Source organism: Triturus cristatus, chromosome 10 (genome assembly GCF_964204655.1).
Source record: "Triturus cristatus chromosome 10, aTriCri1.1, whole genome shotgun sequence".
NCBI classification, from domain to species: domain Eukaryota; kingdom Metazoa; phylum Chordata; class Amphibia; order Caudata; family Salamandridae; genus Triturus; species Triturus cristatus.
In genome coordinates this window covers 368,997,018-369,024,366 of record NC_140593.1, presented here as the reverse complement: position 1 = coordinate 369,024,366, position 27,349 = coordinate 368,997,018, and the positions used below count along the sequence as shown (strand labels likewise).

The window sequence follows — 27,349 nt, the reverse complement described above, 5'->3', positions numbered from 1 at the left end:
CAATGGAGTGGTCCTGATGTTGGATATGCAAGATGCTGAGAATATGGAAAGATGCCCTTGGTGGGTGCTGTGCAGTCGACGGGTTGTGCCCTTGTGGTTAATCCGCACAGGTAAACTGAGGCCACTTTGGCCACAGGGGTCTGTGTCCCTTAAAGTCCCATTTATGCCAGTAAAAGGCCAACTGTGGATGGACCATAAGTCTGTGTACACATCGTATTTATCTGTATCTCTTGGTGAAGGCTGGTGTCCTTCTTTGGCAGCCAATCTGAATTTAGGTGACACTCCTGGATCCAGAAGACTCAGGTGCAGCGTCTGTCTGTAGAGGAAAGTCTCTCGGGTTGCCCAGCAGCGATTCGAGGAGGGTGGCTACTGACTTTGCTGTCACTTGTGCTGGTTCCAGTAGGTCAGGCCGACTGACTGTTAGAAATGGGGGTCTCTAGTTGGCAGAGGTCTGTACCTTCGTCTAAGTAGGGACCCTTGCTTCTAGTCTGGGTAAGGGGGGACACACTTTAGATAAACCATGCTCACCCCTTGATATCTTGGCATGAGCAGACCGGCTTATCCCAAAGGAAATGTGCAAAGTATTTGTACTCAAAACACACAATAACCCAGTGAAAACACCACAAATGGACACCACACCAGTTTAGAAAAATAAAGTATCTATCTAAACTCAACAAGACCAACACGCCAAAAATCAAACATGCATGTATCAAATTATGACTTTACAACAGTTATTTAAAAAATAAAACTTGAAAAAAATATATAGCTCCACATAGGGCTAATACAACGTTGTGACAGGCATAAATCCAAAGTATGGCGTTGATTGTGAGATGCGCAGCATCGGGCACAGAGTCACACTGGAAGTCTATGGATGATACACGGTGTCATGGAGGTGAGGCATCTGTGCCGAGGTCAAGGCTGGATCCCTGGTTGCAATGGGGGAGGCGAGGCATTGCGTCCATGAGAAGGTGATGCATCAAGCCCAGGACAGGGGAAGTCGGCGCCATCGGCGGGGAGGCTTTGGCTCCGGTGAGGTGATGCAAAGTCAAAGAGAAGTCACCCTCGTCAGCTATCCGCTCACCTTTAACAGGATTTTGGTATTGGCGGTGACGGCATCAGTTTGAGCGCTGGCGTCGGGAAAGCCAATGACTGCAGGCATCACCAGGCATTAAAGTGAGTCTGAACTGTGGTGTAGGTGTGGCGGTAGGTTGTGCACTTTAGGAGAGGTGTCCTGGCCTTGGTGCAGGATTTGGCATTACAGGTGGCATCAGAGGTGTTTTTCTTGCTTTTGCAGCACCAACCACAAAGTTCCCAGGGCCCAGGAACTGGAATTGGTGCCCTTTTTAATACAGGAGTCAACAAAGGAGTCCAGGTGCTGGTCAGTGGATTGCAGGTAAAGTATTTGTGTCCCTGAGACTTCAGAACAGAAGGACAGCACACACAAGCCCTTGGAGATTCTTCTTCAAAGCGCATACAGCAAAGGGGCAGTACTCCTCCTTACAGCTCTCCAGCTCTTCTCCTTGGTAGAGGTTCCTCTTGAGTCCAGAAGGGATCTCTAGGGTTTAAGGTCTAATGCTTATACCCCATTTTCTCTTTGTTCTATGTGTGGCAAGGGTCTCTGAGCCCAGTCCAAACCCTCTGTGGCTTAGCTTCACTACAGGAGGTGGATACAGCTTTGTGCAGAGGAGACACTGCCTATTAATGTGCAAGTGAAAACTCCTCCCACCGCTCTAAATGCAGACCAGGCCTATTCAGCCCAACTTTGAGTCATCCAGGAAAGGCAGGCCACACCTCAACCCCCCTTGTGGCTGTCTATAGTGAATGCACATCCCCAGCTCCTGTCACTCCAACACCAGACAGTCTATACACAAAACAGCAGAGGCACACAGAATGGTTAAATAAGAAAATGCCTACTTTCTAAGAGTGGCATTTTCAAACACACAATTTAAAAACCATCTCACTAAAAGATGTGTTATTATATTCTGAGTTCAGAGAGACTAAACTCCACTTCTCTATCTGGTCCCAATGGAAAGTTATACTTGTAAGATGTTACAAAGTAACTCTCCTGTTAGCCTATGGGACAGATGGCCTTTCAATCATAGAAAAATGAAATTGTCAGTATTTCACTACCAGGACATGCAAAACACACCAGGATATGTCCTACCTTTCACATACAATGCACCCTGCCCACGGGGGTACCTTGGGCGTACCAGCGGGGTGCCTTACATGTCAGAAAAGGGAGGGTTAGGGCCTGGCATGTGGATGCACTTGCCAAGTCGACATGGCAGTTGACAAACTTTGTGCGGATACTACAGTGGTAAGACTGAGCCAGATTTACAGGGCTACTCCAAGGGGTGGCACAACCAGTGCTGCAAGACCACTTGTGGAATTTGATTTATAGGCCCTGACACACTCTGTGCACTTTACTAGCGAATTACCAGTAAATCAAATATGCCAATCATGGATAACCAACTACAACAACAATTTATACAGGGAGCACTTGCACTTTAACACTGATCAGCAGTGGCAAAGTGCCCAAAGCATCTCAGCCCGCAAAACGAAATCCAGTATACCATAAAAATACAGGCGGTGGAGGCAAAAAGTCAGGGGAACCACGCCAAGGATGCCAAGTGTATCACTGACCATTGTAGTCACTTCTTTGGTCTGAGGCTCAGTAGCGACTTTTCCACAACACTGGAACCACAAACACAGAAACCACAGACACAGTCCTGTTTGCTAGCCCAATATGTTTCAGTTCGAGGCCAGCAGTTGATGCAGCCTCTCTTGCTAGGTCCAGAGGTCAGAGGGGCAGTCTTTATTTGGTCCTTTCTCCATTTCTGTCATGATCTGAGATTCAGGGTGCCAGAGGTGCCATATTTATGCCCAGAAAATGCCCTTGGAGATGATGAGGTCACTAGCCAACGGGCTACCAGGATTCCTCCCACTCTCTGACAGATGGGTAATGCCCACAAAAAAAGGTAAGCGAATCATCGCGAAAAACATGCAGTATTTGACCAGGTAATTAAGCATCCCACAAGCCAGTCTCTGTTCCTGGGCCTGCAATGCATGATGGCTGAAAACTTGTGCAGGGATGCCTTCCAGAAGCATCAATTCAGACCACTTGCAATTTCCAGCCATTTCGAGTAGAGGGTCCTTATGTTTTACTTTATTAATTATTTTTTTAAGCATTGTATATTGTAATCAGGCCCAGAGAGCCCCCAGAGCACAGAAAAAGAATGTCATAACACACATAAATAATATATAATGCAGTGCAACAAATGAAACCCTTTATACTAAACTAAATGCAACAGAGTATAATGTTCGATTAAATATTTTTGAAAATCACAAACCACCAAGGACAGCTACATTTTAAAAACTCATTTATTTTAGGGACAAAATTTGATTGGGGCTACAGCAAGAATCTTCTCAGGTAAGAGTTAAGCAGATGAAGAATACTGGCAATTGTTATGAGAAGCATTTATTTGGAAAAAACAGTAGCTGGTAGTTCCCGATTATTCATATACTGGAATAGCAGCTCAATTTCCAAATCTCAAGACATATCGGATTATATTTACATATACCCATAGAGTTCCTAGCAAAGGGATAGGATTGGGCATGCTGACAAAGTGTTGCCGCCTTAATCAGTCCTGATTTAGTACTATACTCAATGGGTGCAAAGAAGGGTTCTTCAGATACCTTGAATGATTGGAAATGTGCTCCCATAATACTACTCCGAAATTTGGGGCAGGTTTTCTACTTTTATGGAACTACCCAATGATTCATCCTGTGAATTTTCAATTGTTTCATTTCTGGGAGCACCCAAATTTGATATTGGATATGTACATTTTGCAAGCAGATATGACAAAGTGTATTTGGTTATCTTATGTTTCATTTCTCCACAATGATATATTTGCCCCTTGGTCGAAGCCTTTCCCTATGCATTAGAAAGTTGATTTCATCAATGTTCATAAAAAAACAGGTCTACCATTCTTATGGCACCATAGCGCGTTCAGTCTGAGCAGACTTTTTATTTGTCTCCAGATTTTTTTGGCAACAGTTATTGATAGGTTAGTAAAGATTTAAAAGTGTATTGTTTATAAATCATCTGTGTTGGGTAAAGGAAAAACAGATTGAGTACAATCATTGCTGAGTGCTTAGTAACGTGCTACATGAAAGAAGGGATGTGTAAAAAAAAAAAAACCAAGACATTTGTTTTGATTCCATTTGGGTGTAGGGATGTCATTTGCTTGCAGGAATTGTTCTAGTGAGCACTCTACTTGACTAACTGTATGCTTCAATACAATGCTGTACTCAGTGGTGCTGGAACAATCTATAGAGTGTGGATGCTGACATTAATATACTGCTGAAGTCATGGGGGTTGTGAAAGATCCAAGCATCATACAAAAAAAACAAGTGTAGAAAATGTGCCAACCCATTCAACAGGAGAGTGGTTAGGGTGGGGTATGCAGCTGGTGGTTCATTTTGGAACACTGGTGTTTTAGAGCACTGTCATTTACACACAGCACATTTTCAGTTTAAATGGGTACTAGTTTTGCACAGCCATGCATTTTTATTGGTAAAAATGTATAGCACTAAAACGAATATCTGTGTAAATCAGGTTTTAGCAAATATTTATCATTTGCACTTCACTATGTAAAGTGTCTTGATTTCTTTTGATCCTATTAAAATCTTGATTTCCATCACACTTCAGAATTACAAACAAGTGTTTTATTTTTGCTTTCCCAATCACTGATATAATTTTAAATGTGTACAGTTAATTTCCCGATATTTAAATGTTGTTGTATGTTAGAACACAACCGACATGCTACAGTTTCTCCTTTCGTTTCCTGTAACCCACACAGAAAGATTGTCAACGAGATCCCTTTAACAAAATACATTCACTTAACAGTCAGAGAAATAAGAGTACACTCCAGTTTCCCAAAAAGCAGAAATTTGTCAATAGATATAGCCTGATATTTGACCTTTGTCTTTGAAAGTGAAGCAGGACACAGACAAAATTTAAAGGCATCTTTATTACTCATTCACCTTCTGAACTCCAGCATGATTATTTTTGGGGGTGCTTCAGTTACCCCAGCTCCTCTACTTCCAGCGCCTATGGCTGCGCTAGTGTGGTAAGGTACATTTTAAGTATTTCAATTTGCTCTAAATGGTTTGGGGAAGTATTTTATCAGAGAGTTGACAGTTAAGGTAGCAGGTCTTTTTCAAATATATGGTGCAGCGTGCTTGTGGATGCTGCAGGTCAGTCTAAGTGTGTAGTACCAATTGAAAGCAAAAATAGTTGAGAGCTCTGAGACAGCCACCTTTATTTCTCTCGTTTATAAACGCATTCCCCCATAAACACTGAATGAGTTAACCCTTTGGTACATAAAGCCCTGTATTGCTTGTATGTGTGAATGTCTGTTTAGTGTGGCCTGATGTGAAAGTCCTGGGCATTTTACTGCTAGCTGAAGATTATTTGGAGTATGCAAAAAAGTGATGGATAGAATGCTTGCATTAATCTCAGCCACTGATATTTATGCAGGCTGCATCTCAGTCCATTATTTTGCACACCTTGCCACCTCAGTTTGGATCCAGTCAGATGCATCCAATGATAGCAGTAGTCTGGGAAGTTGAAGGTTTTAATTCAGCCTTCTTAACTTTTCACCAGCTGGATGCGAATTTATATAGAATCACCACCCACATGGAAGTGTGCCTAACGCTGTTCTAAGAACACATGTGGAACTTGTAGATGTTGTACAGCAGCAGGGATGAGTAGGTTCCCTGAGTCACATCAAAACATACCCATTGTAAGATTGGAAGTGCTGAACCAATTTGCACTTGCAGTTTTTTTTCCGAAAACAGTACCAGATATTCCTCTACTCTTTCTGGAGTCCCAGCTAGCGTATAGAATGATACACCATACTGTCATTCGCCGAGAGGTCAAGGAGAGTCAGGACACCGTTTTTGGTGGTTGTTGTGCGAGTGGGCGAGATCGATTCTAATATCTGCCAGGTTGAATTTTGTACCCCTTCTGGGTCACAAATCTGACTGGTGGTTAATTATGTAGATATTGAAGGCTTATGTATGTTCTTGTAGCTGTCACATGGTCTTTCCTTGATTTTACTAGCATAGCAAAGATTGGAGAATTTATCATAATTATCCAGTCAGTCAGTCAAGAATACTTTATTCAACTCTAAAGGAGCCATAAAAGATTGCATATACATGTTTTCATTTAAGAGACAGCAAATCCACATACACAGAAGTTACAAATTATAAAAGAAATAACTAATATTCACTACGAATCTTAGAAACAGTAAAAAGATAGTTTAAAATGCAATATATAATCTAATTTGTTTCTAGAGAGAGTAGGTATTCCATTGCAAGTTAATAATTTCTAATCCCTGCTGCATGTAATAATGGGTGAATGAACTGCTGGGGGTATAAAATATACGTAATATAAGAAAGTGCGTAGTGCTTTGGCATGAGCAACTGTCACAAGGACAGACAGGGAGTAATGGAAACCATGAGCCTAGAATAGGGAAAGCAACTATGAAATATATAGTTTTTTGATGGAGCCTAGTCAACAAAAATTTCCGCCTTTCATTCAAAAGGATTTGCAGATAGAGGGCGGGTTCTCTATGTGGCTGGGAGAAAGGCTCTGGATGACCAGTTGAATTACATACAGGGCCTGCCCGCTCATGACTTTGGTGGAAGAGTGACTTAATAGTGGCAGACGATACATTTTTTAAGGTATCCGGTATTGTATAATACTCTGCACCCATTTTGGCAAAACTTGTTTTGACATTCCTTAGCCAGCGTATATCCAGGCTATTATCCAGGGTCATACAATCTGCCAGTATTGTCCTACAAAGGGTGGCCCCTGGATTCTTCCAGGTTTTATCCAGAGCAACAGTGTTTGTAATACAATATGTTCTTTCAAATAACTCAGACCAACTTTCTCATGACAAAAAGAAATAGTGAGTCATTCATCACCCACAAGTGTGTTTTCAGAAAGTTTGTAATTATGGGGATTTTTCATGGTCTAGTAACAAGCCCTTCATTGAAGGATTTATTGTTTATATCTTTTATGCTAATGAAAGTGTTTTTAGGAAACCCTTCACAATGGTGGTGGGGAATTGCTTCAAAAGCAGGTTAGATGGCTTGGCTTGAGCACCAAGAGCTTCTTAAAGTATTTGGCTAGTCAATCACAGAATTATCAATGCTAATTGGATGTTGGGTTTAAAAGTAACCTTTTGGTGTTGGATATTAATCTTATTGTATAATTCCATTAGTGTTACTGTCGATTGCTGCATGCCCCATAAAAGACACTTTAGAGTGCAGCCAGAGAAAAATTAGAAAGCGAATTTAGAGAGTTCTGCTACTTTGCAGCAAGTCAATGATGACAGACCGACTGCCAGATGTGAAAGAACTTGTGAAAGAATAAACACTGAAAAATCCACATCACGTAATGTAGTCTTGCAATGTATGGTAGATGGAAAAGCCTAGCAACAATAACTTGATTTAGGCGTCTGGTAGGTTTAGGACAATATCACATATTCCCAGAATGTAGTACAGATAACTAGATCATGATCTAAGATCGCAAGCCGAGTGAAAAAGGTGGGCTTTCCCTGAACATGAAAAATATATGTTTGAGTCACAAAGGGAGAGATAGTAGTTCTAGACAGTTGAGCCTTGTGCATGGAGGATTCACCCACATATTTCCTTGAGCTTGTCTGGATGTACAAACAGAAAATTAATGTAAGAAAATCTCAGACCCTGGAAGGTTAGTATGTGAGACATTCTTTGTTTTGGTACGTTATTATGGGGGAGGCAAAGAGGTTTGTGTACTATGTAATGACAAATTGTGATCTCTCCTTGACAAAAAGCCAATGAAGCCCTTTGAGGTGTGGTGTAATGTGGACAAGTCTTTTTAGTTTACATATAAGATGACAGCACAGCTTTAGACTCTCATTAATTTATTCATAGACTTATTTTTAGACCTTTATACAGACTTTCACAATAGTCCCAGAATGTACTTCTGCAAAGTATTTACACACATAAATGCAAACCAGTAACATTTGCACATGCCTAAATATTTAGGCGTGCGAGTAATCTGGAAAAGTTTGTACTATCTTAACAACCCAGAGAACCCTTGGAATTCTTGGTGAGTCCAAAATAGTCAGAATTTTCATCAAAGGTAGGTACGTAGTTAACTGCAATTGTCTTCAGTGACCAACATCTGGCAAATTGTGCCTTTGAGAAATCTTTTTCTTCCGAAATTAAAAGAATAAAGTGCATGATGTGCAATATAACTTTGCAAACTGCGTTGTTATGTAAATAAATTTTCTATTGATTATATTTTCTACAATTTCCCTGAGCAACATTTTCTTCTAGCCTTCATGATCCCAGCATCAACAGTGCACACAGTGCCATGCCCTATGAAGACACAGGTATGAGTGTTCAATCCCTCTATTTTCAACCATATATCCCATTTCCTCTAAACAATTGCAGATGAAGCTCTCTTATGCATTCAGTGGAAAGTAAATGATACTTGTGAAGACATCTTTACAATGACTGAAGACCAGGGCCCTGACTACGAGAAAGCCAGTGTTTTCCAAATCCTGCGCAGCGGTCAGAATTGCAAATTATATGGTATTTACTGATTCCTTAAACTATCAGTTGCTTTCAATACGTCACTTCATTAACTTCCAGCAGAACAAACCTGCCAGAATTTAACTGGGGGACAACAGTATGGTGTTTATTGTACCGTGGATTTTGGTGCAGTGAGCCCCAAAATCTACATTTTATTCATCACAAACTCAAAATGGGTGCTATTCAGCCCATCTGATAGATTTAAAACCCCAAGGAGTGAGATGTTTTGGGAGTAACAACTAGCACCTACTCCTGAAAACAATAAAAATCAGGACACGTCCAGGACAGGGATTCTTTGGTAGAAGTGCTCCCAGGTGACAAAGTGCAAGGACCTTTGATGGAAACATAATGCAGCATGAGCCACAACATCATGGTGGCCTGCTCTGCATTCTTTTGTTTTCATAAACAAAACCCCAACGTGGGGATTTGTTGCTGAAAAACACAAAGTAAATTTCGCTGATTTGCTGGAAGCTTTCTCGATGCGCACTGAGGTCAGATCATATTATATTTTATCCTGCCCAAGTCCACCAAGCCTTGCATGGTGATCATGAGCAGGGAAAATTAGCATAGAACAGCCGGCCATCGATAAGGCAAGCCCTCCAATTTGTAAATCCACTGTACCTGTGGCATATGTCCCAACTGCAGGTCGTTTTAGACATATAACCAAGTTTCAAAAACAAAATGAATCCTCCCACCTCTAAATGGCACCCATATAGTTGGTGGTACTCTATTTTGGTTCAGTGACCACCTGCTGTTACATGACCCCTCCAAGCACTAACTTCATCAGCAGCAGATCCAAATGAGCAGACCCTGTGTCCTCTGCATTCACCCTTTGAGTACTTGCAGAATGTTGCTGAAACCTCTAAAGTATGTTTCTCTCTCCTCTAGCATTCTTTTAAGACTTGTAATTGTACCTGGTAAGATTCCTCTCTCTTCGTCCTCCAATAAAGTTCATTTACTATGCATATTTGTAGTTTAAACAATGTGCAAATGCGGTGTAAGGTTTTGCTTGAGAATTATATAGTAACACTTACTTGATTGTTGTCCAATATTTCAAACAGCTGCTCGTCAGTCTTTAGCAGAGGGGTTTTTGTTCGGTGGTGCTCTTCATATGAAAATTCCAGGTTATTCCATGTTAGACTTATTTCTAGGAGGATCTGTTGATAAGCATGAGACAGCTCTAAATCAATATTTCAATGTGATCTAAACTTTTAATGAAAATTAAAATAGGTGACGGCACAACAAAATCTTTTAAGAAAGTAAATGAAAGAAAAATAAATCAGAATAAACCAAAATCATAGTTTCTTTACTTTGATGCTACACCAACGTTTTTCACCTAGAAATAAGTCGTTATTTTGGTTACTGTTGACTCTAAATCAAATTTAGGAATGGGCAGAGCCGGGACAAATTGAGGTGTTGGAGATAGGGGTTTGATTTTCTTTTATTGTAAGTGTAGACTGATGGGACTCCCAATTTTTTGACTGTGCATAATGTATCGAGTTTCGCACCCTTCTAATGCATATGCAGTTTTTTCTGTTTTTTTGTCATGACTGATAAATGGCACTGATAACTTGTGAGCAGAGTCCATACCTTGCTTAGCTCTTTCTTGCGAGTACTCTGAAACCTTGTTGCGCTGGTAAATTGTGTCTATTTTGAAGGCAAGTGCATACTGTGCTTAGCTTTTTGGCATGAATACACAGTTTCACTTTGTAATGTAACTGATCGAGCATTTTTTGTGATTGTCCTGCATACCTTGCTTAGCTTTTCCTTGTGAGTGACTACACAGACTACTCGCATTCACAACAGCTGTGAAAATTCAGATTTTCACGCGAAACACAACTCTTTTGGCACTTCCAAACTTTTCCATTGTTTTGTGAGAAATAACCAAAGTTCTGTCAGTGGTGAAGATGCAACCACTGGTGATATGACATTTATCCGAATGTACGCCTGCACATATGCAATGTATATAGTCTCAATATAGCTGCAAAGCAATTGTACATGGGGAGGTTTACAATGAGGAATGCAGAATCCGAAATCGATCAAACAACAAAGTTTAAGATGGAAAGGACCTACGTCATTCCAGTAATAAAGGTACAGGTAATGGAACACACTACAAAGGCTTATGATTTCTAATTTGTTGTAGTTAATAAATTGCGTTAGTGGAAAGGTTAAAGCATTTATAAAGAAACTTTCTACATGAGAAGAAGTACAAGTTAAAATATATTGTCTGGGAACGTTATATGGCATGGGAGGTACCGATAGATAAGTGAGGGGTGGAAGCAATGACCATTAAACACAGGCTATATACATATGCACTATTGTCTATGCAGCAGTACTCTCCTGTTCTGGAACTCTTCTACTTTGCTCTTCTCTGCTGTATTAGCAGCACCTTTCACACCATGTCAGTACCATGAAGACAAACATGGACATCAATCAAGGGATTGCCAGAGGTCGCAGTTGCGACCCCTAGCTTGCCCCTTGCTACCCCTTGCTACCCCTGGCACTGCCTTTGAAAACCCTGGCCTCAGAGTTGCCAGAATCAGTGCCAAGAACACAGGGGTGTCTCGCATTATCAGAGTCAGGCTCTAACCTGGTTTTCTGCTCATTTGTAATACATTAATAGTGAATAATAGTTTGTTATTCACTATTAGAGCAATAAAAAGTGGAGCAGCAAGATCTGGGCTTTCACTGGCATCTCAGATAAGAAAAATAAAATGGTGTAATGTTTGTTGTGTGTGTGCATGTCGGTCAGAGTGAGTTTGGGTGAAAGAGCATGAATATGTGTGAGCATGTGTGCATGTATGTGGGATCGTGGATGTCTATGTGTGTCAAAATGAGTGAGTAATTATAAGTGAGTCAGAATAAGAGTGAGTGAGAGTGCAAGTGAGTGATTCAGGGTGAGAGCGAGTGCACACGAGTAGGTGAAAATGAATGACTCCAAGTCAGAACCATTGATATAATGAGTGTGATTAAGTGAGCTTGTGTTGTTATGCTTCTAGATCAGCTGTTGGGCCAGGCATGCTACTTGGGTTATAAAATAAGTACCCATGGCAAAATGTTGCCGCTAGACTACTGGAGGCAATACTTGCATATGGGATACACTTGGCAAAATGCTACTACTGGCACTCTAAGTACATTTTGGTATGAAGCATCAATGAACAAATGCTAGCACTGGCCTCCTGGAGAAAATTTTTGGCTCAGTTAGCACCAATGGCAAATTACTTGTGATGGCACATTGGAGGAAATTACAATTCTTATAGGTTCAATGAATAAAGAATAGAGGATTTATTAAATACAAGGAAGCTAGCATTGTGCATAACCTTTTACCACTTCGGTGCAGCAAAACCATTAAAAATGTGTCAAATAGAACCTCAAAACATAACAATGTGAAAAAATGTTCAGTCCCAACATACTGTCCACCCTCCATCTTCCTCCTCTTTTGTTAGTCATTTGATGAAAAAAAACATCCTCTAAAACACAGAATTCTACTCTTCTCTATCCTCTAATAGTCATCTGTTGACAAAAGCATCATGTTCAAGAAAAAATACATATTCCACATTTTCTTAACCAAGAACCTTCAACAACTTCAACCAGAATTAACAGTAAACGTTATCAAATACTTTCTCCTCCGCAATCCCCAATAAAGAAAAGGGAGGATGGGATAATGCTAGCCTCCTTGTCTTTAATAACATCTTTATTCAGTGATCCTATAAGAATCATCATTTTATGTCAAGACAGGAGGCTAGCATTACACATGTTCAAAGTTCCTCAAAAAACATTTTGAAACATGATCCACACCTCAAATATAAAATTTCCTAAAAGTCTCCGCAGATGACCGATCTGCTGCTTTGAATCTGTCATCCAATCGAACTCCCATCATACATACCTTACTTGCCATAGCTCCTCTGACCAAATGAGCTGAAAACTTGGACACATCCACTCCCGCATCCTTCATGGTCTCCTTCACCCATCTTGCAATCATAGCATTTGATACTGCACTAAAAGGCTTCACGTAAGACATTAACAGTTGATAAACCTCAGCACTCCTCTTATCCAACATTCTACACTCATACCCCTTCAGACATCGAACTACACAAAGTTTCGGAGATCCATCAAATCTTGGATAAAAAATTCGACTAGACATAATCTTTGTCAAAACCACACCATCTGGCTGGAAAAAATCTATGAGATACTTCCAATGCCCTTACATCTGAAACTCTCCTAAAAGAAATCAGACATAATAATGTGGCCAATGACCAACTCAACTCCCCTACCACCAGATAATTGTTGCTTGGCCAACCCTCAAACAAACGTAGAGCCAAACCTACATCCCATAATGTCTGATATTTCACTTTAGGTAGTCCCCTCAAATGAATTCCTTTAATTACTCTACGTACCAAAGGACTCTTATCCACAGAAACACCCTGAATTAAAGAATGCCCTGCTGCTCCAGCTGACCTGTAGCAATTCACTGTTCAGTAAGACATCCCCTTCTCAAATAACCTCAGCAAAAAATGTAGTTACCTCTATATCATCTGCCTCCATGAGATCCAAACCCCTCTGCATGCACCAACGTTAACCACACCTTCCAAATTCCTCTATATCTCTTCCTGGTCCCTGGAGCCCATGACTCATTGAGCAGACCTGAAGCTGACTCCCAAGGTCCAATGCATCCTCTGGAACCCCTGTAATCCTCCAGACTAGTAGGTTGAGAGAACCCGACTCCACTAAAGGATGCTCCTGCCCTTCTAAGCCCGACAACAGCCCTTTGAAGGACTTTATCAATATGATTGCTCCACCACCAACTTCATCACCAATGGGAACCAAGACGGAGTCTTCCAAAAAAGCATCACTAAAACTAACTGGCATTTCTGCCTCTTCACCTGAACCAACGCTTCGTGTATCATTGAAAAAGGGCGAAGGTGTAACCCCTCCCTTCCCCCAATCTTGCAGAAAAGCATATATTGCTACTGCCCCTGAATCTGGCTTCCAACCCACATACATTGGCAGTCGAAATGTCAACCTGGAAGCAAAAAGATCCACATCTAGAGCATTGCTCTCACTATACAAACTTCTGCTTTCAATTTGCTGTAATCCATCACATTCCTGGAATTCCAATCCACCACTACATTCTGCTTCCCAGGAACATGCTCTCCTCATATTTATTTTGTGTTCCAAACAAAATTCCCACATTTCCTTTGCCAACTCTGACAACCTCTTTGACCTGTTGCTACCTAACCTGTTTATATAAGTCAATGCTGTGATATTGTCCATGTTTAAAAGTACAGAACTGTTCTTCGAATTCCTCCTGAAACTTTGAATGGCTAACAAACCTGCCTGCATTTCCAGATAGTGTATATGATCCTTCCTTTCTGTCAATGACCATACGACCCTGTTTCCTGATCCAAACAGGATGCTCCCCATCCATAACTGCATGCATTGGTCTCCAACACAAACTCTGGCATCATTCCAAATATCGCCTTTCCATTCCAAGCCTCCAAATTCTTTTTCCACCACTGTAACTCTTGCCTTGCCTCTCAGTCCAGACAAACCGAGTCTCCGTACCACAAACCTTTGCCAAACCAAAAGTCTTCAACCTTTGAAGGGCCCTGTAATGTAAAGGGCCCAGAAATACTGCTTGTATTGAAAAGGCCAATAGACCTATCACTAGAGCCAATTCCTTCAATTTCACCTTGTCCTTATTTGAATTAGAACTCAACTTGTCTTATTTTCTTCACCTTCTTTTCTGGCAATTGTAACGGACTTACCACTGAGTCCACTACGAAATATAAAAATTCCATAGACTGTGTCGTTAGCAAAACTGATTTCTCAATATTTATGACAAATCCCAAACTCTGTAATAAAGTTACAACCAGGTCCAAATCTTTGCACAAGTCTTCCAACTCTTGGTTCATTAACAATATAGCATCTAAATAAATGATCATCCTTCGCAATTGTGAAATATGAATATTTCAGGTCTATTTTTACTATCCAATCCTTGTCCTGTAATAAATCCCCCAACAAATTAATCCCTTCCATTTTGAAATGCTGATATGTCACATACCGATTCAAATTCTGTACGTTTATTACTGGCTGCTACCCTTATCTTTTTGTTTACCAAAAACAAGGCCCTTACAAACCCCTTTTCCTCCTCTGAAGCCTTCAAATAGCATTCTTGTCCAGCATCTGACTTACCTCTTGCTCAACCACCTTTTGCACATCCTCCTTAAACACCAACTATCTTGGTTTTGATTGTTGGCAAGGCTTTAAATCAAACTCAATTCGAAAACCCTCTATCGCCTGCAAAAGCCATGCATCCTTTGTTATCAACTCCAACTGACTTTTGAAATACCTCAACCTTCCTCTCACACTTGATGGGAGAGAACCAGAAATTGTCTTAGTACTCACCTTGCCCCTGACTCTGATTAAGGGACTGCCCCCTTCCTCAATTACCCCTTCTTCCTTGGTTTCCACCTCTTTGCGGGTAGAATTATACCCCACCAGGATTTCCCCTCTGTGATCCAAAACTTTGGCCTGAAGTATTGTGATGTTGGGCCCTGAATCCTCCTTGGCCATTAGGGTGCCCTCTCTTTCCAACCCGGTCATAGAAACTTAATTCTATAAAAGACACTGCACATTGAATACTGCGCCTCGTTGAGACTTGCGAATGTCTTAAGACATTACTTTAAAGACCTCACCAAACCATGTCCAATGAGTCACCCTTAACATCCTCTGATGACTCTTTTTGCTGATTCACTCAATTTAGGATTAATCCTTATGAGCAAAGTCTTGCGCCTTTCTTCTAGAAGGCCTGCATTCACATTCCCTAAAAAACAGATTGCCCTCTGGCTCCATCCTCTTATAAAAGTTAAATCAACCTAACCTACAAGGAAAGCCTCCTCCACCGAGTCAAACATTTATGACAGGGGTCCTAAGGCATCCAATAATTTGTCTTGAGAAATTTTGCAAAGTTTTTCGAACCTCTTACTAGGATCCTTACCCAACTTGAACATGTATGTTAACAAATCAGGATCCATATTTGAAGCTATGGTCACCTGGCCAGCTGCTAATTACTTTGGGTATCTACAGACAGAGAACGTTTGAAGTATTTTAGACAAAGTCTTGAAAACATTGTGCTTTCCATGAGGAATTCTTGCTCGTGGACACAACTGTCGGGAAAGAACTAGTTAAAATTATCTATTAACATTTATTATCTGATGCGCTTCGCTTTGCCAAACATTCAGCATCATTGCCCTCTGCTGCCCACTGCCTCTTGGAAAACGTGGACCGCAAATCTAAAATGACAGAGCATAATGGCCAAAGGAAATTTAAAAAACACTGCCACTGTCGAGGTTGGACCCATCAGTCTTAGGGTGGTCTCCCCCCCCCCCCAACATTTTGCTTTCCTCCTCCATTTTTGTGCTGATCTCATTTTTGCTGAACTCAGGACTCTGTGCACTCTACCACTGCTTACCAGTGCTTAAGTACTTGTTCTCTCTCCTTAAAGCATGTAATCATTGCCTTATACCAGTTTGCATATCTCATTTACTTATAAGTTACTAGTAAAGTGTCACCACATGTGCCGATGGCTGTAAATTAAATGCTACTAGTGGGCCTGCAACACTGTAATTGTAATTGTCATTTGTAGAGCGCATAATCACCGTCAGGTCTCTAAGCGCTGTGAGAGAGAGCCCTACCCTAGCACGTGAAGGGGATGTAAATGATTAGGTTGTGGCCCAAGCTTCAACAAAGAGGAGTGTTTTTAACTTCTTCCTAAATGGGAGGAGGGCATGTTCCTTACACAGATTCTCCGGCATCTTCTTCCATTGTACAGGGACTGAGGTTGAGAAGGCTCTGCCTCCTTTAGAGGTCATGCTAAAGCGGGGGCAGGCCAGCAGGTCTGCCTCTGAGGACCGTGGTGACTTGCTAGGAGTGTAGGTTGCTAAGCGATCTTTAATGTATGAAGGGGCTTGGCCATAAATGGCTTTGTGCGTGATGCAAAGGCCCTTAAACCAGATTGTCTGCCTTATCGGGAGCCAGTGTAGGTGGCGTAAGAGGGGGGTAGCGTGGGCCCTCCTAGGCAGTCTAAAAATTAGTCTGGCAGCATCATTCATAATGACCTGTAATCTGGTAAGCAGCTTTTCTGGGAGGCCGATGTACAGTGAGTTCCCGTAGTCCAGTCGTGACACTATCATGGCCCATACTGCAGTTCTGAGTGTTGCAAAAGTGAGAGGGGGGCAAGTTTCCATAACTGTCTAAGCAGGCCAACACATGTTCCTACTATGGAAGATACCCGTTGGGTCATAGACAGCTTGGCATCGATTTTAATGCCGAGGATTTTTACGGCCTGGGCTGGTTGGGGATTAGCGCTCAGCTCTTGTGGCCAAAAGAGGTCGCTCCAGGGGCTGGAGTCTGTGGTGATTGCCAATACCTCGGTCTTATCAGGATTGATTTTGAGGGAATTGGCCGTCATCCAGTTGACTATGTATTTTAAAATGTTTTGCATTCGTGAGTGTGCAGCCGGGGAATTGTCTATCCGGATAACAATTTGGATGTCGTCAGCATAGTTATAGATTTGACCCTCCATGAGATTCAGTGCGGCTATCAGGGGCTGGAGGTAGGCGTTGAATAGGAGGGGAGACAACGCCGAGCCCTGTGGCATCCCGCACAAGAGTTTGCTGGAGTCAGACACATGGTCAGCTAGCTGTACTCTCTGTGATCGGTCAGAGAGGAAGGACGTGAGCCATTTGAGGACCGTACCCTGGATGCCTAACTACGAGATCCGCGACAGAAGTTTGTCATGGTTGACTGTGTCAAATGCCGCGGATAGGTCTAGCAATACCAGGGCACATGGTTTTTTCTTATCGGCCCTGAGTTCATCCCGCACTGCCAGCATAACCATTTCCGTGCTGTGATGGACCCTAAAAACTGCCTGGTTGGTTTGCAGGAGATGGTTTGCTTCTATGTGGTGTGTCAGGGGTTTCAGCACGTGCTGTTCCAGTACTTTCGCCAGGAATGGAAGTTGGGAGATTGGCCTTAATCTTTTTAGGTTCTTCACATCTGCCCCTGGTTTTTTCAGGAGTGGGATGACTCGTGCTTTTATAAAACCGGTAGGAATGTGGCCACATTCGAGAGATTGATTTAGTAGCGCGAGGTCCTTGCTTTCAATCCCTGGTAGTGCCAAATTGAAGATCCTTGGGAGGCAGGGGTCCGCAGGTGATCCTGACTTAACCCGACCCATTAAGGGAGACAGGGAGTCATGAGTGAGCATGGTGAAGATGGTGAGTGGTTTATCATATGTGGAGGGCAGAGGTTCTGATGCTAAGGGACAATGGACAGTAGGAGTAAGGTGGATCTGCGTCAATAGGTCCTTCACGTTTCTTGTGAAGGAGGACTGGAGTTACAGTCTTCAGGGCAGAAGGGGGACTTCTGTTCCTGAGCCTGTCTCAGCTCTTTTAGAATCCAAAAGGTTTCTTTTTGTGTATTGTCAGCGTTCAGGATCCTAGTTTCATAAAATTCTGCTTTCCTTGTTAAAATCACTTTCTTGTAAACTGCGAACATTGCTTTATATTCTAGCCGGGCACCTGGGTCATAGGCTTTACGCCAGGCTCTCTCGCACTGGCGTAAGGTTTGTTTCTTGTTTCTTAGGGCCTTGTTGAACCAGGGAGCCCCTTTGCCTTTGTCCCTTACTCTTTCCCTGCACATGGGAGCTACTATGTTGATGGCGTTCTTCAACCTCGTGGAAAGGGTGGCGCTTTCTCGGTCAAGGTCAGGATTTCCCTGTGTTAGACGTGGGGGTGCTGATTTATGTAGAGTGTTAATCAGGTCGTCTGCTCTAATTTTTTTCCATCCCCTCAGCACTCTCCACTCTGGGTGGGGACGGACTGCTTGTCTTGTGGATGGAAACAGGCCGTTAATTAAATGGTGATCGGACCAGGCACAGGGACTGATCTCTATTGGGCTGGTTAGTGGATGGGAAGTCCAGACCAAATCAAGTTTATGGCCCTTCTCGTGAGTAGGTGCGTTCACCAATTGCCTTAGTTCCAGGGAGCCTAGTGCCTCTTCCAACTGTTTGGTCTGGCTATCTTTGGGTGTCTGATCCCAGTGGAAGTTAAAGTCCCCCATTACCAGGATACATTGATATCGCGAATGGATATCATTGAATAATTCAGTGAAGAGTTCAACAAATTTGGGTGACGTTCGTGGAGGGCGATAAACTATCAGGACAATTAAACAGGTGGTCTGGGAGCAGAACTTAACCCCCAACACATCTGTCCCCTCGATGCTTTCTGCACATAGGGTCTCTGACTGTAGCTGTTGATTATACAGGATTGCGACTCCACCCCCTCTAGTGCTACTTGTTCTGTTATAGCAAAGGGCGGCATAATTCGGGGGCATGGCTGCTACTAGGTCCAGTGCTGAGGACTCCTCGAGCCAGGTTTCTGTAACTCCAAGTATGTCCAAGGGATCATCTTGGAGGAGCGAGAAAACCTCGAGATTGTGTTTCTGCAAGGAGCGGGTATTAAGGGTAGCCTCCCGTAGTCCCTGTGGGTCGTTGGGCCAGGACGTCCTAGGTGGGTAAGGTATGGAGCCTGTGCTGCCTACTACCATTTGTGTCCTTAGTAGACCTTCCGCCCTGAGTGTAATAGCTACATTATTCTTGAGTAGCACCGCTCCTTGAGCTAAGGTCCGGAATTCATCCATGGAATACGAGTAGCGGGGACCAGGGGGACTGGCCCTGGTCCCGGTCGGTCGCGGAGAGGCGCAGACGGGCTTGGCTTAGGTGCGCCTTATGTGCGCCAGCGGTGTGCCCACTGCGCGCGTGTGTTGCACGCGTGCTTCAGCTCCGAAGATAAGCTGTCAGCTCCTCCCACTCACCAATCAGCCCTGCTGTACAGCAGCTGACCGTCCCGAGCAACTAGACCCTCGGAATAAAGCGGAAGTGCCCTGGGGTGGTGGAAGTGAGGGAGCGCTGAGCACGATTAAAGTGAACACAGTGCAAAATGCAAGTTTTAAAAGTGGATTCCTTCAATTTTTTAAAAGTAGCTGCGTTTTAAATACAATTAATAGGCAGCGCCACGAGCAAACCTCCACGAGGGAGTGAGCGCGTCTCTCTCGGATTGTGCCACTCACTGAAGTAGCCCTTTAAACAGGTCTCAGGCCTGCCATTGTAGAGCCTGTGTGTGCAGTTTTAAACTGCTATTTCGGCCTGGCAAAATAAACCCTTTGCCAAGCTCAAACTTCCTTTTTAATACATATAAGTCATCACTAGGGTAGACCCTGGACATCCCAGTGGGCAGGGTGCAATGTATTTAAAAAGTTATAAATCTACTTTTAATTTTTATGTGGTCTGGTAGTGAAATTCCGTTAAATTAGTTTTTCACTACTGCAGGGCCTTCGTCTCTCATAGGATAACATTGGAGTAACCTTATTACATTTAATGAGTATAATTTCCAAAGGGAACAGGTACCCATATCATGTTTGGTGTCTCTGGAATTGGAATTTAAATTCCTAACTTATGGTGATGTCCGGTATTACATTTTGAAAATGTCACTTTTAGAAAGATGGAATTTTACTGCCTTTAGTGCCTGTGGCTTGTACCTGCGTCACATGGTTGTAGCTGACATTGACGCTTTAAGCATTCCTCCTAGACAGCCACACAGAAAAGGGAGCTTAACTGCCTGGATGGACCATCATTGGCAGGATGAGATGTAGGAGCTGGGCACAGCCCCACTTAAACCTGAATAGGTTGTGTACTGCCTCCACACAAAGGGCTACATACCCCTTCTAGTAAGTCTGGAACCAGGACAGGGAAGGCAAGATGACGATGACTGGGGTCTTCAAAGGGGATCTTTTAGAAGCTTCTCCCCCACTTTAAAGGCACTACTCAGTATACATACTGGACCTCAGACACCCAATCTTCGGTACACTTCTGCACCTGGGGACACTCTGTAAGGAAATAGGACTGTTGTGCTGCTACAAGCACTTCTGCTCTAAAGGAACTGCTGTCCTACTGTGCTGACCTGTTGCCTGCTGCCCACTTGCCTGGGGAAGATAAACTGGACCTGCAACTTCATCTTGAACCCAGAAGTGCTATTGTGCTGGCCCCCTGATCTGAGCCTCCGGGATATAGAAGGCTCCCAAACTTGCTCCTCGACCCAGCTGCAGTGAGTTCCTGACCCCTCAAGTGGTGCCCTTCAGGTCCCTGACCCTTGATGTGGCTGAGCAAGCTTAAATCAAGCTTTTGGGATCTTCGCAAACTGGTCCCTTCGCACTGAGACAACGTCAGCCTGTCTCTTTGCACTGCAGCATTGACAGCTTGAGGGGGGGCCACCAAAGCAAAGCTTCAGACTGCCCATCTATAATGCTCGGCCTGCTCTTTGTGCACCACAGCGACAGCCTTCTGCAATGCTCTTCTTGCTCCTTGTGGTCCTCACCAACGTGCACAAGACACTTGGCACAAAACTCGAGAAGGTAAAACTTCAGCAGAACAAATCTGGGACTGAATCAGACCTGTATCCATCATGTCCAGCCTAAACCTTTGACTTTGACCTGGTCAAATTAGACCAGATAGCCGTGGCTGGCACTTTGTGCTTTTAGATGCTATTTACACTTTATTATTTTTTTATTTCATGACTCCAGTTCTACAAATTGGATTTTTGTCATTTTAGTCTTGTTTTATTTATAATGTTTGCTCTATTTTCTAACCTGGTGTGGGATCTTTTTGTGTGGCATTTCCACTTTTTTACTGTTTGAAGTGTTGCACAAATACTTTACACGTTGCCTCTAAGTTAAGCCTGACTGCTCTGTGCCAAGCTATTGGGGATTGAGCACAAGTTGATTTCAGTTTTGCTAGTGCCTTACCCTGAAAGGGATTGTGGTTAATGCTTAACCAAGGTTCACACCCCAGTCAAGCAGTAACCCAATTTCTTATGGTCGGACACCTTAAGACAAAAAGGTTATTAAGCTGTGTGCTCCATAAATTTAGGTACCCCAAGCATACTGTGCCAGTTGAATGCACTGATCCATATTTTGTTTAAGCTGCACATAAATGCACACGATAAAATTAATTTCTTAAATGAAAGCTATGAAAATAGCTTAAACAGCCCAACACACCGCAAAGCGTACACGCCCAATAAAGGGGAAATTATATTTTCATTGAAAACAACTTAACTTGAGATGGATATCCTAGGATATGCAATAGCAATCAGCATTGTTTCAAAGAACTTTATGCTTTGAACCACAATATGTCACAAAAGAAACACTATACATTGTGCTATACGCTGCACTTTCGAAATGTGGACTTGTTTTTCTTTCATCTGAATTAAATCTATAGCTGCATTTAGTCTGAGATGTACCAATTTTGTACAGGCAATATGAATGGATACGAATGGGATCGTCTGTACAATGTGCAAGCAAAAGGCTCAATGGTGTTCCTTCTTTATAAACTGTGTTAATGTTCTGAACAAATATTTGTGTGCATATATTCAAATAGGTGTTTTTAGACTGTTTTAAAAAAAATCTAAAATAAAGTTTAAGAAATATTTAAAATATTTCTGAGATAGAAAAACCATGATTTGGTATTCTTTTCTATGGATCAATTGGTAGCTTGCAGGTAGTACTTAAATTATAAAGGAATAATTCCCAGGGACCAAAGCTTTGCTCAGAAGTCCGAGGCCAGCACTATCAAAGGTCAGAGTGCTGAATACCAAAGCTGTGCAATCTTGATTCCACCAGATGCCTCTTTAACCCAACATTAAACACTGTCTGACTCTTTATCTAACTGCCTCAGGTTGTTTTTCATCCATTATTTTCTCTGTCACAGTTTTTCCATCTTTCTCCTTTTTACCCTATTTATGTTTTTCTTTCTTTGGTTCTGGATAAAAACAAAGTGATTTTTGTAGAAAATTTACCACACCAAGATGGGAGTCTACCATTTTGGAATGGCGAATTAAATCAAAAAACAAAATGGCAACTCAGTCATAATAATGCGCTCAAGCGCATGGTGATGCTTGGGGCCACCACAGTGTCCTGATGCGTAGGTCCTCATATGACGGATGAAAAATGCACATGTATGCCTCTTTGCACTATTTTGTTGCCAATGCTGTTTGCATTAGCAAACAAGCATGTTTAAGTCTCGTCTACCGACAGCTTTGATGGTCTGCTGTTGTAGACTGATTGCCTGATACATTGATAGCAGGGTTTGGGTCAGTCCTTTGCTCTTGAATACACTGCTTACATTATCACATTTCCCTGCTTCTTACTCAATGGTTTACCTTTCTGTTCTTTCTTTGTACAGCCTCTAATTACATTTCGTTTAGCATTCTATGGGAGAGCATGTGTTTTCTTGTCCTCTTCTCCCTGCCTCTTGTGTGCTGTTTTCCCCTGTGTGTGCTGCGTTTTGCTCTCCCACCTCAGTTTGTGTATTCGGTTTACCACCCGCCAGTTCAGCTTCCCACTCCTTTGCTTCCACTGCCTCCTGACAATCTATTTTGCACCCCCTGCACTATCCCAGTTTTTTAAATGTATTTCCTTTTTACCATTTTAGGAGGGTTCGGCAGTTGCAATTAGCTACTGGGCCACTCCTTTTTGTTAAAGTGCTTTTACACACATTTGTTTTATATATTTATTTTAATTTCAGGCTCTTAGATAGGAGCCCGCCATTAAGAACTGTAAACTAAAAACCAAAAATGACCGTCATGTTATTACATATGCATGCTTATATGTCCTCATTTTGTTGCCACCATAGCGTGATGACACATGTGCGCATATGCATGCTAGAGTCAGTAATGCCAATTTCCCCTGCTCATGAACAGCATCTGCTAAAGGCATTAGCAAGCCAAAACATGCGGTAATGCCATTGACAGGAGAGACCTATTGGCTTTGTCAATGCTTGCTCTTTTTTGGCTCTTGAACTAAATTGGATATGAGTTTTCTGACAATACATTCTGTTCAATACAAAAAATACATCTGCAATTATTACTCTGAAACTGTGAATCATTAATAAAAACCATGTAGCCAATGAGAAATTAAATTTACATTGATGTGTATGTTGTGTTCCATATCGTTTTAGTAACTGGTTTTTAGACAGAGGGAGGGGGCTACATGGATAATCAATTTTCAAATATATTGTGAAACATTAGGTAAACATATTTCCTAACAGCATCTATAGTTTTTTAGCCAAATATGTGAGGCTGTCCTGAGTATTTAATAGACAACTCTCTGATATTTCACTTCTATTCAGCTTTTTGTCAAATAATCGACTTATAACCTAGATGTCCTCCTTCCCACAGGCTACAGCATCCAACTTGCGGACTGTGCACATAAGAAAGGAGACTGCCTGGCTGGAATCAATATGTGCTCCTGAAACCTATTCAAGGAAGTAACACAACTCTATGGAGATGATAAAATTCCACTTCCCTCTCTCTGTAATGCAAACCGCAACCTTCCATCCCATCTACAGGCCTTCCAAGCAGAAGAACAACTTAATTTAAGAATTCCCAGATGATCTCACTATCTCATCTATTCGACATGTCCACACCCTCCTCTTGAATGTATTCAACCTACCAGACAAAACAAGTAAGAGACATCCTCTTCAACCTCATTGATACAAGCAACATGGTACAACATGCCACACAACTAAAATGCTCTAACAGCCACATCCTCAACCTTGTCTTCTCAAAATCACCAACAATCAATGCATAAAACCCATACCCTGGGACTAGACTCCTCACTCTACCATTCTTATCTCCCTGCTCAGCATATTACTAACAAACCAAGGTCAGAAAAAGAGAAGTCCAAACCATCAGATTCTTCAAAGACTTCTCCATAGACAACCTAATGCATGAACTCATCTCTCACCTCACAACCACCACATCCTACGCCAACACCCTTCTAATCAACTTTGACATTTTTATAGAAAGCTATGTGGATGACCTACCAAAATTACAGCATGCACGTGCAAGCCTTCAGCACCCTGGTATTCTAAAGACCCTGCTTAAAATAAACTCTTGATTGGCAGACAGGATAGAAAATGGACAAATAACAGAACTGCAGAGGACCTCTTGATACTGAAGGCCCTCTGCGTTACAAATGCAGCTCATCTCATCATCCAAAGCAAAATACTATACCATCAATGAAGCCACAAACAGAAGCAGAATGCTCTTCAAGACGATCAAGCACTGCATCAACCCCTTACCATGCCCACTTCTGCTTAACTCCACAGAAAGTTCAATGCCATTAACCTCTTCTTCATTGAAAAAAAGACAAAAGATATGACAGCACATCGACGATACCAAGCCTGCTTCATCTCTAACACCCACCCTGTCCTGTAGACGCCTGCAATGGCCAGCCTTCAAACCCTTTTATCTCTTAGATCTGACTGATATACTCAAGTCCCTCAAAGCCACTTCTTATGAAGATTTCTTACCATCATCCCTCAAAGCTCTCTCTAGGGATGCTTTATTACTCCTCCCTACCATTGCCAAATCCTCCCTTATTCAAGGCATCTTCCCAGAAGCTCTCAAGACAAGTCAGGTCTTGCCACTACTAAAGACACCGTCACCAGACCCTGATGATTTTGCTAAATACTGACCTATCACTCACAGACCATTCATCTGGAAGATCATTGAAAAAGTAGTCTATGTTCAACACATCAGTGCAAACCATGTCCTGCACAACTATCAATCTGGCTTCAAATCATGCTGCAGCACAGAGACCACCACATTGCACATTGAATATGATACTCTTTGGCCACAGATCACGCTGACCGTGCCTCCTAATATTGCTGAACTTCCCAGCTGCTTTTGACATTTTCGACCATCCCACCATCATATGAATAACCAAGTCACAAATGAGATTCACCAGCTATGCCCTTCAGTGCTTCTCCTCCTTCCTTTCAAAGAAACACCAGCATGTTTACCTGGTCCCCTTCAGGTCACAAAAGATCCCCATCATATGCATAGTCCTCCAGTGTTCCAACCTGTCCCCTGCCATTTTCAATCTTTAAATGGAACTACTTGGTGCTCTACTCTAGATAACTTCGGTTTAGTCAAGCATTTTTCAACAATGTACATTAATTTGACTTTAAGCAACACACAAGACAGTTCAAATGCAACCAAAAATTCTTTATATATGAATTGCGTCATTCATATATGCATACATCAATATTTTCACGAGTGGCCGTCATGCAATGATGTGTTGACAGAAGTGACACAGTGAGAAATAGGTGCTCGGTGACAATGTGCGTGATATGTACAGTAGTTTTGACACTAACGCCGGATTTTTACCTACTCCATAGACTTAGACCTTCTAAGGTGAGTCAGCTACCATCCTTAGCACATAGATCATCCTCGTTCTAGTGACAACACACCTGACTTAGTCTTCTTTTACTCACAGGCCGTCACGCTTAAATTCAAGTCCTGATGAAGACCCGCACTGACCTATCAAGAGGGCAGTACTAGGGTTGAAACGTCGACTAATTTGTGGACCTTCGTATAGAACCTGTGCCAAAAAAGAACTCTTCCATAGCGCAGTTTTACTATTCGACACATCCTGGCCACTTTCAAAAAATTCGCTTTTAAACTACTGTACATATCACGCACATTGTCACCGAGCACCTATTTCTCACTGTGTCACTTCTGTCAACACATCATTGCATGACGGCCACTCGTGAAAACGCTCACTGACACAGCCAGGGCCTGAAAATATCTGATCACATCAACCCCACCCTGATGGGACTCCATTGCCTACCCTTGCTAGTGCGCGCCATGTTCAACACTAGCTGTGTCGTTTACAAAGCCATCACAACCAGCACACCCACTTATCTTGCAGACATGCACACCATCACTGGTGCTTTTTGGCACACCTGCAGCCAGAACACCATCCAACTGCAGACTCAGAAGTGTAAAATACACACAACAAAACAAAAGCCATTTTCCATCAACAAACACAGAATCTGAAACAACATCCCCCATATCTATTAGTACCATTGCAATGCTGCTCCAATTTAGAAAAGAGTGGAAGATTCACCTCTTTAAAGAACACTACATCACAATGCACCATTGCTCACCTACTTTAAGCTTCCCTTTAACCAAGTAGAGTGCTCCACTGCCTTTTGGCTAGGTTACATTGGTCATCTCACTTTAGCTTTTATTTTCATTTGTCATCATTAATGTATAGTCTCTGCATATTTTTAATGTCTTTTTCTAAAGTCTGGTGTTTGCCACGAAAAAAATGAAATCTTTAAATTATCATGGCATTTCAATGCTTCACCATAGAAATCTTATTGACCTATGACAATGTGTTGGTTGGCTCTGATAATAAGTTGTCAAAATCATGCAGAAAGAGCAAATTACTTACTTTCTCTGTTACCATCTCTTTCACAGCTTTGTCAACAATGCTACGGACGTCATCTTCCACCTTATGTAGCTGTAAATCAAGCAAATCAGCCAACGTTGTGCCTTCTTTCAGAGAAAACTTGACCTACAAGAACAAGGAAAATAAGGATGAATTTTGAAGATTGACTGCATTCCTCTATGGAAGTCAAGTGAGATTATATTTTTTTCTTCCCTCTTTTGTACACAAATACTTCAGGGTTTACCTAAACCCTGAGTCAAGGATTTTATCAATGGATACCAATAATATTTGAAATGTGCCTATGTGATTATATTTATGTATCAGAAAGAAAGAAGATACA

At 42.1% G+C, this 27,349-nt stretch overlaps 1 protein-coding gene across 1 annotated transcript in view; it reads right to left on the bottom strand.

Moving 5' to 3' along the window:
* Positions 1-27,349, bottom strand: part of DNAH11 (dynein axonemal heavy chain 11) — a 3,007,685-nt gene that overhangs the window by 1,911,453 nt on the left and 1,068,883 nt on the right. The window contains exons 24-25 of the mRNA XM_085631597.1: positions 27,013-27,135; positions 9,687-9,809 (exon numbers count right to left, since the gene is read on the bottom strand). Coding sequence (XP_085487723.1) covers positions 9,687-9,809; positions 27,013-27,135 — 246 coding nt within the window. The remainder of the gene's footprint in view (positions 1-9,686; positions 9,810-27,012; positions 27,136-27,349) is intronic.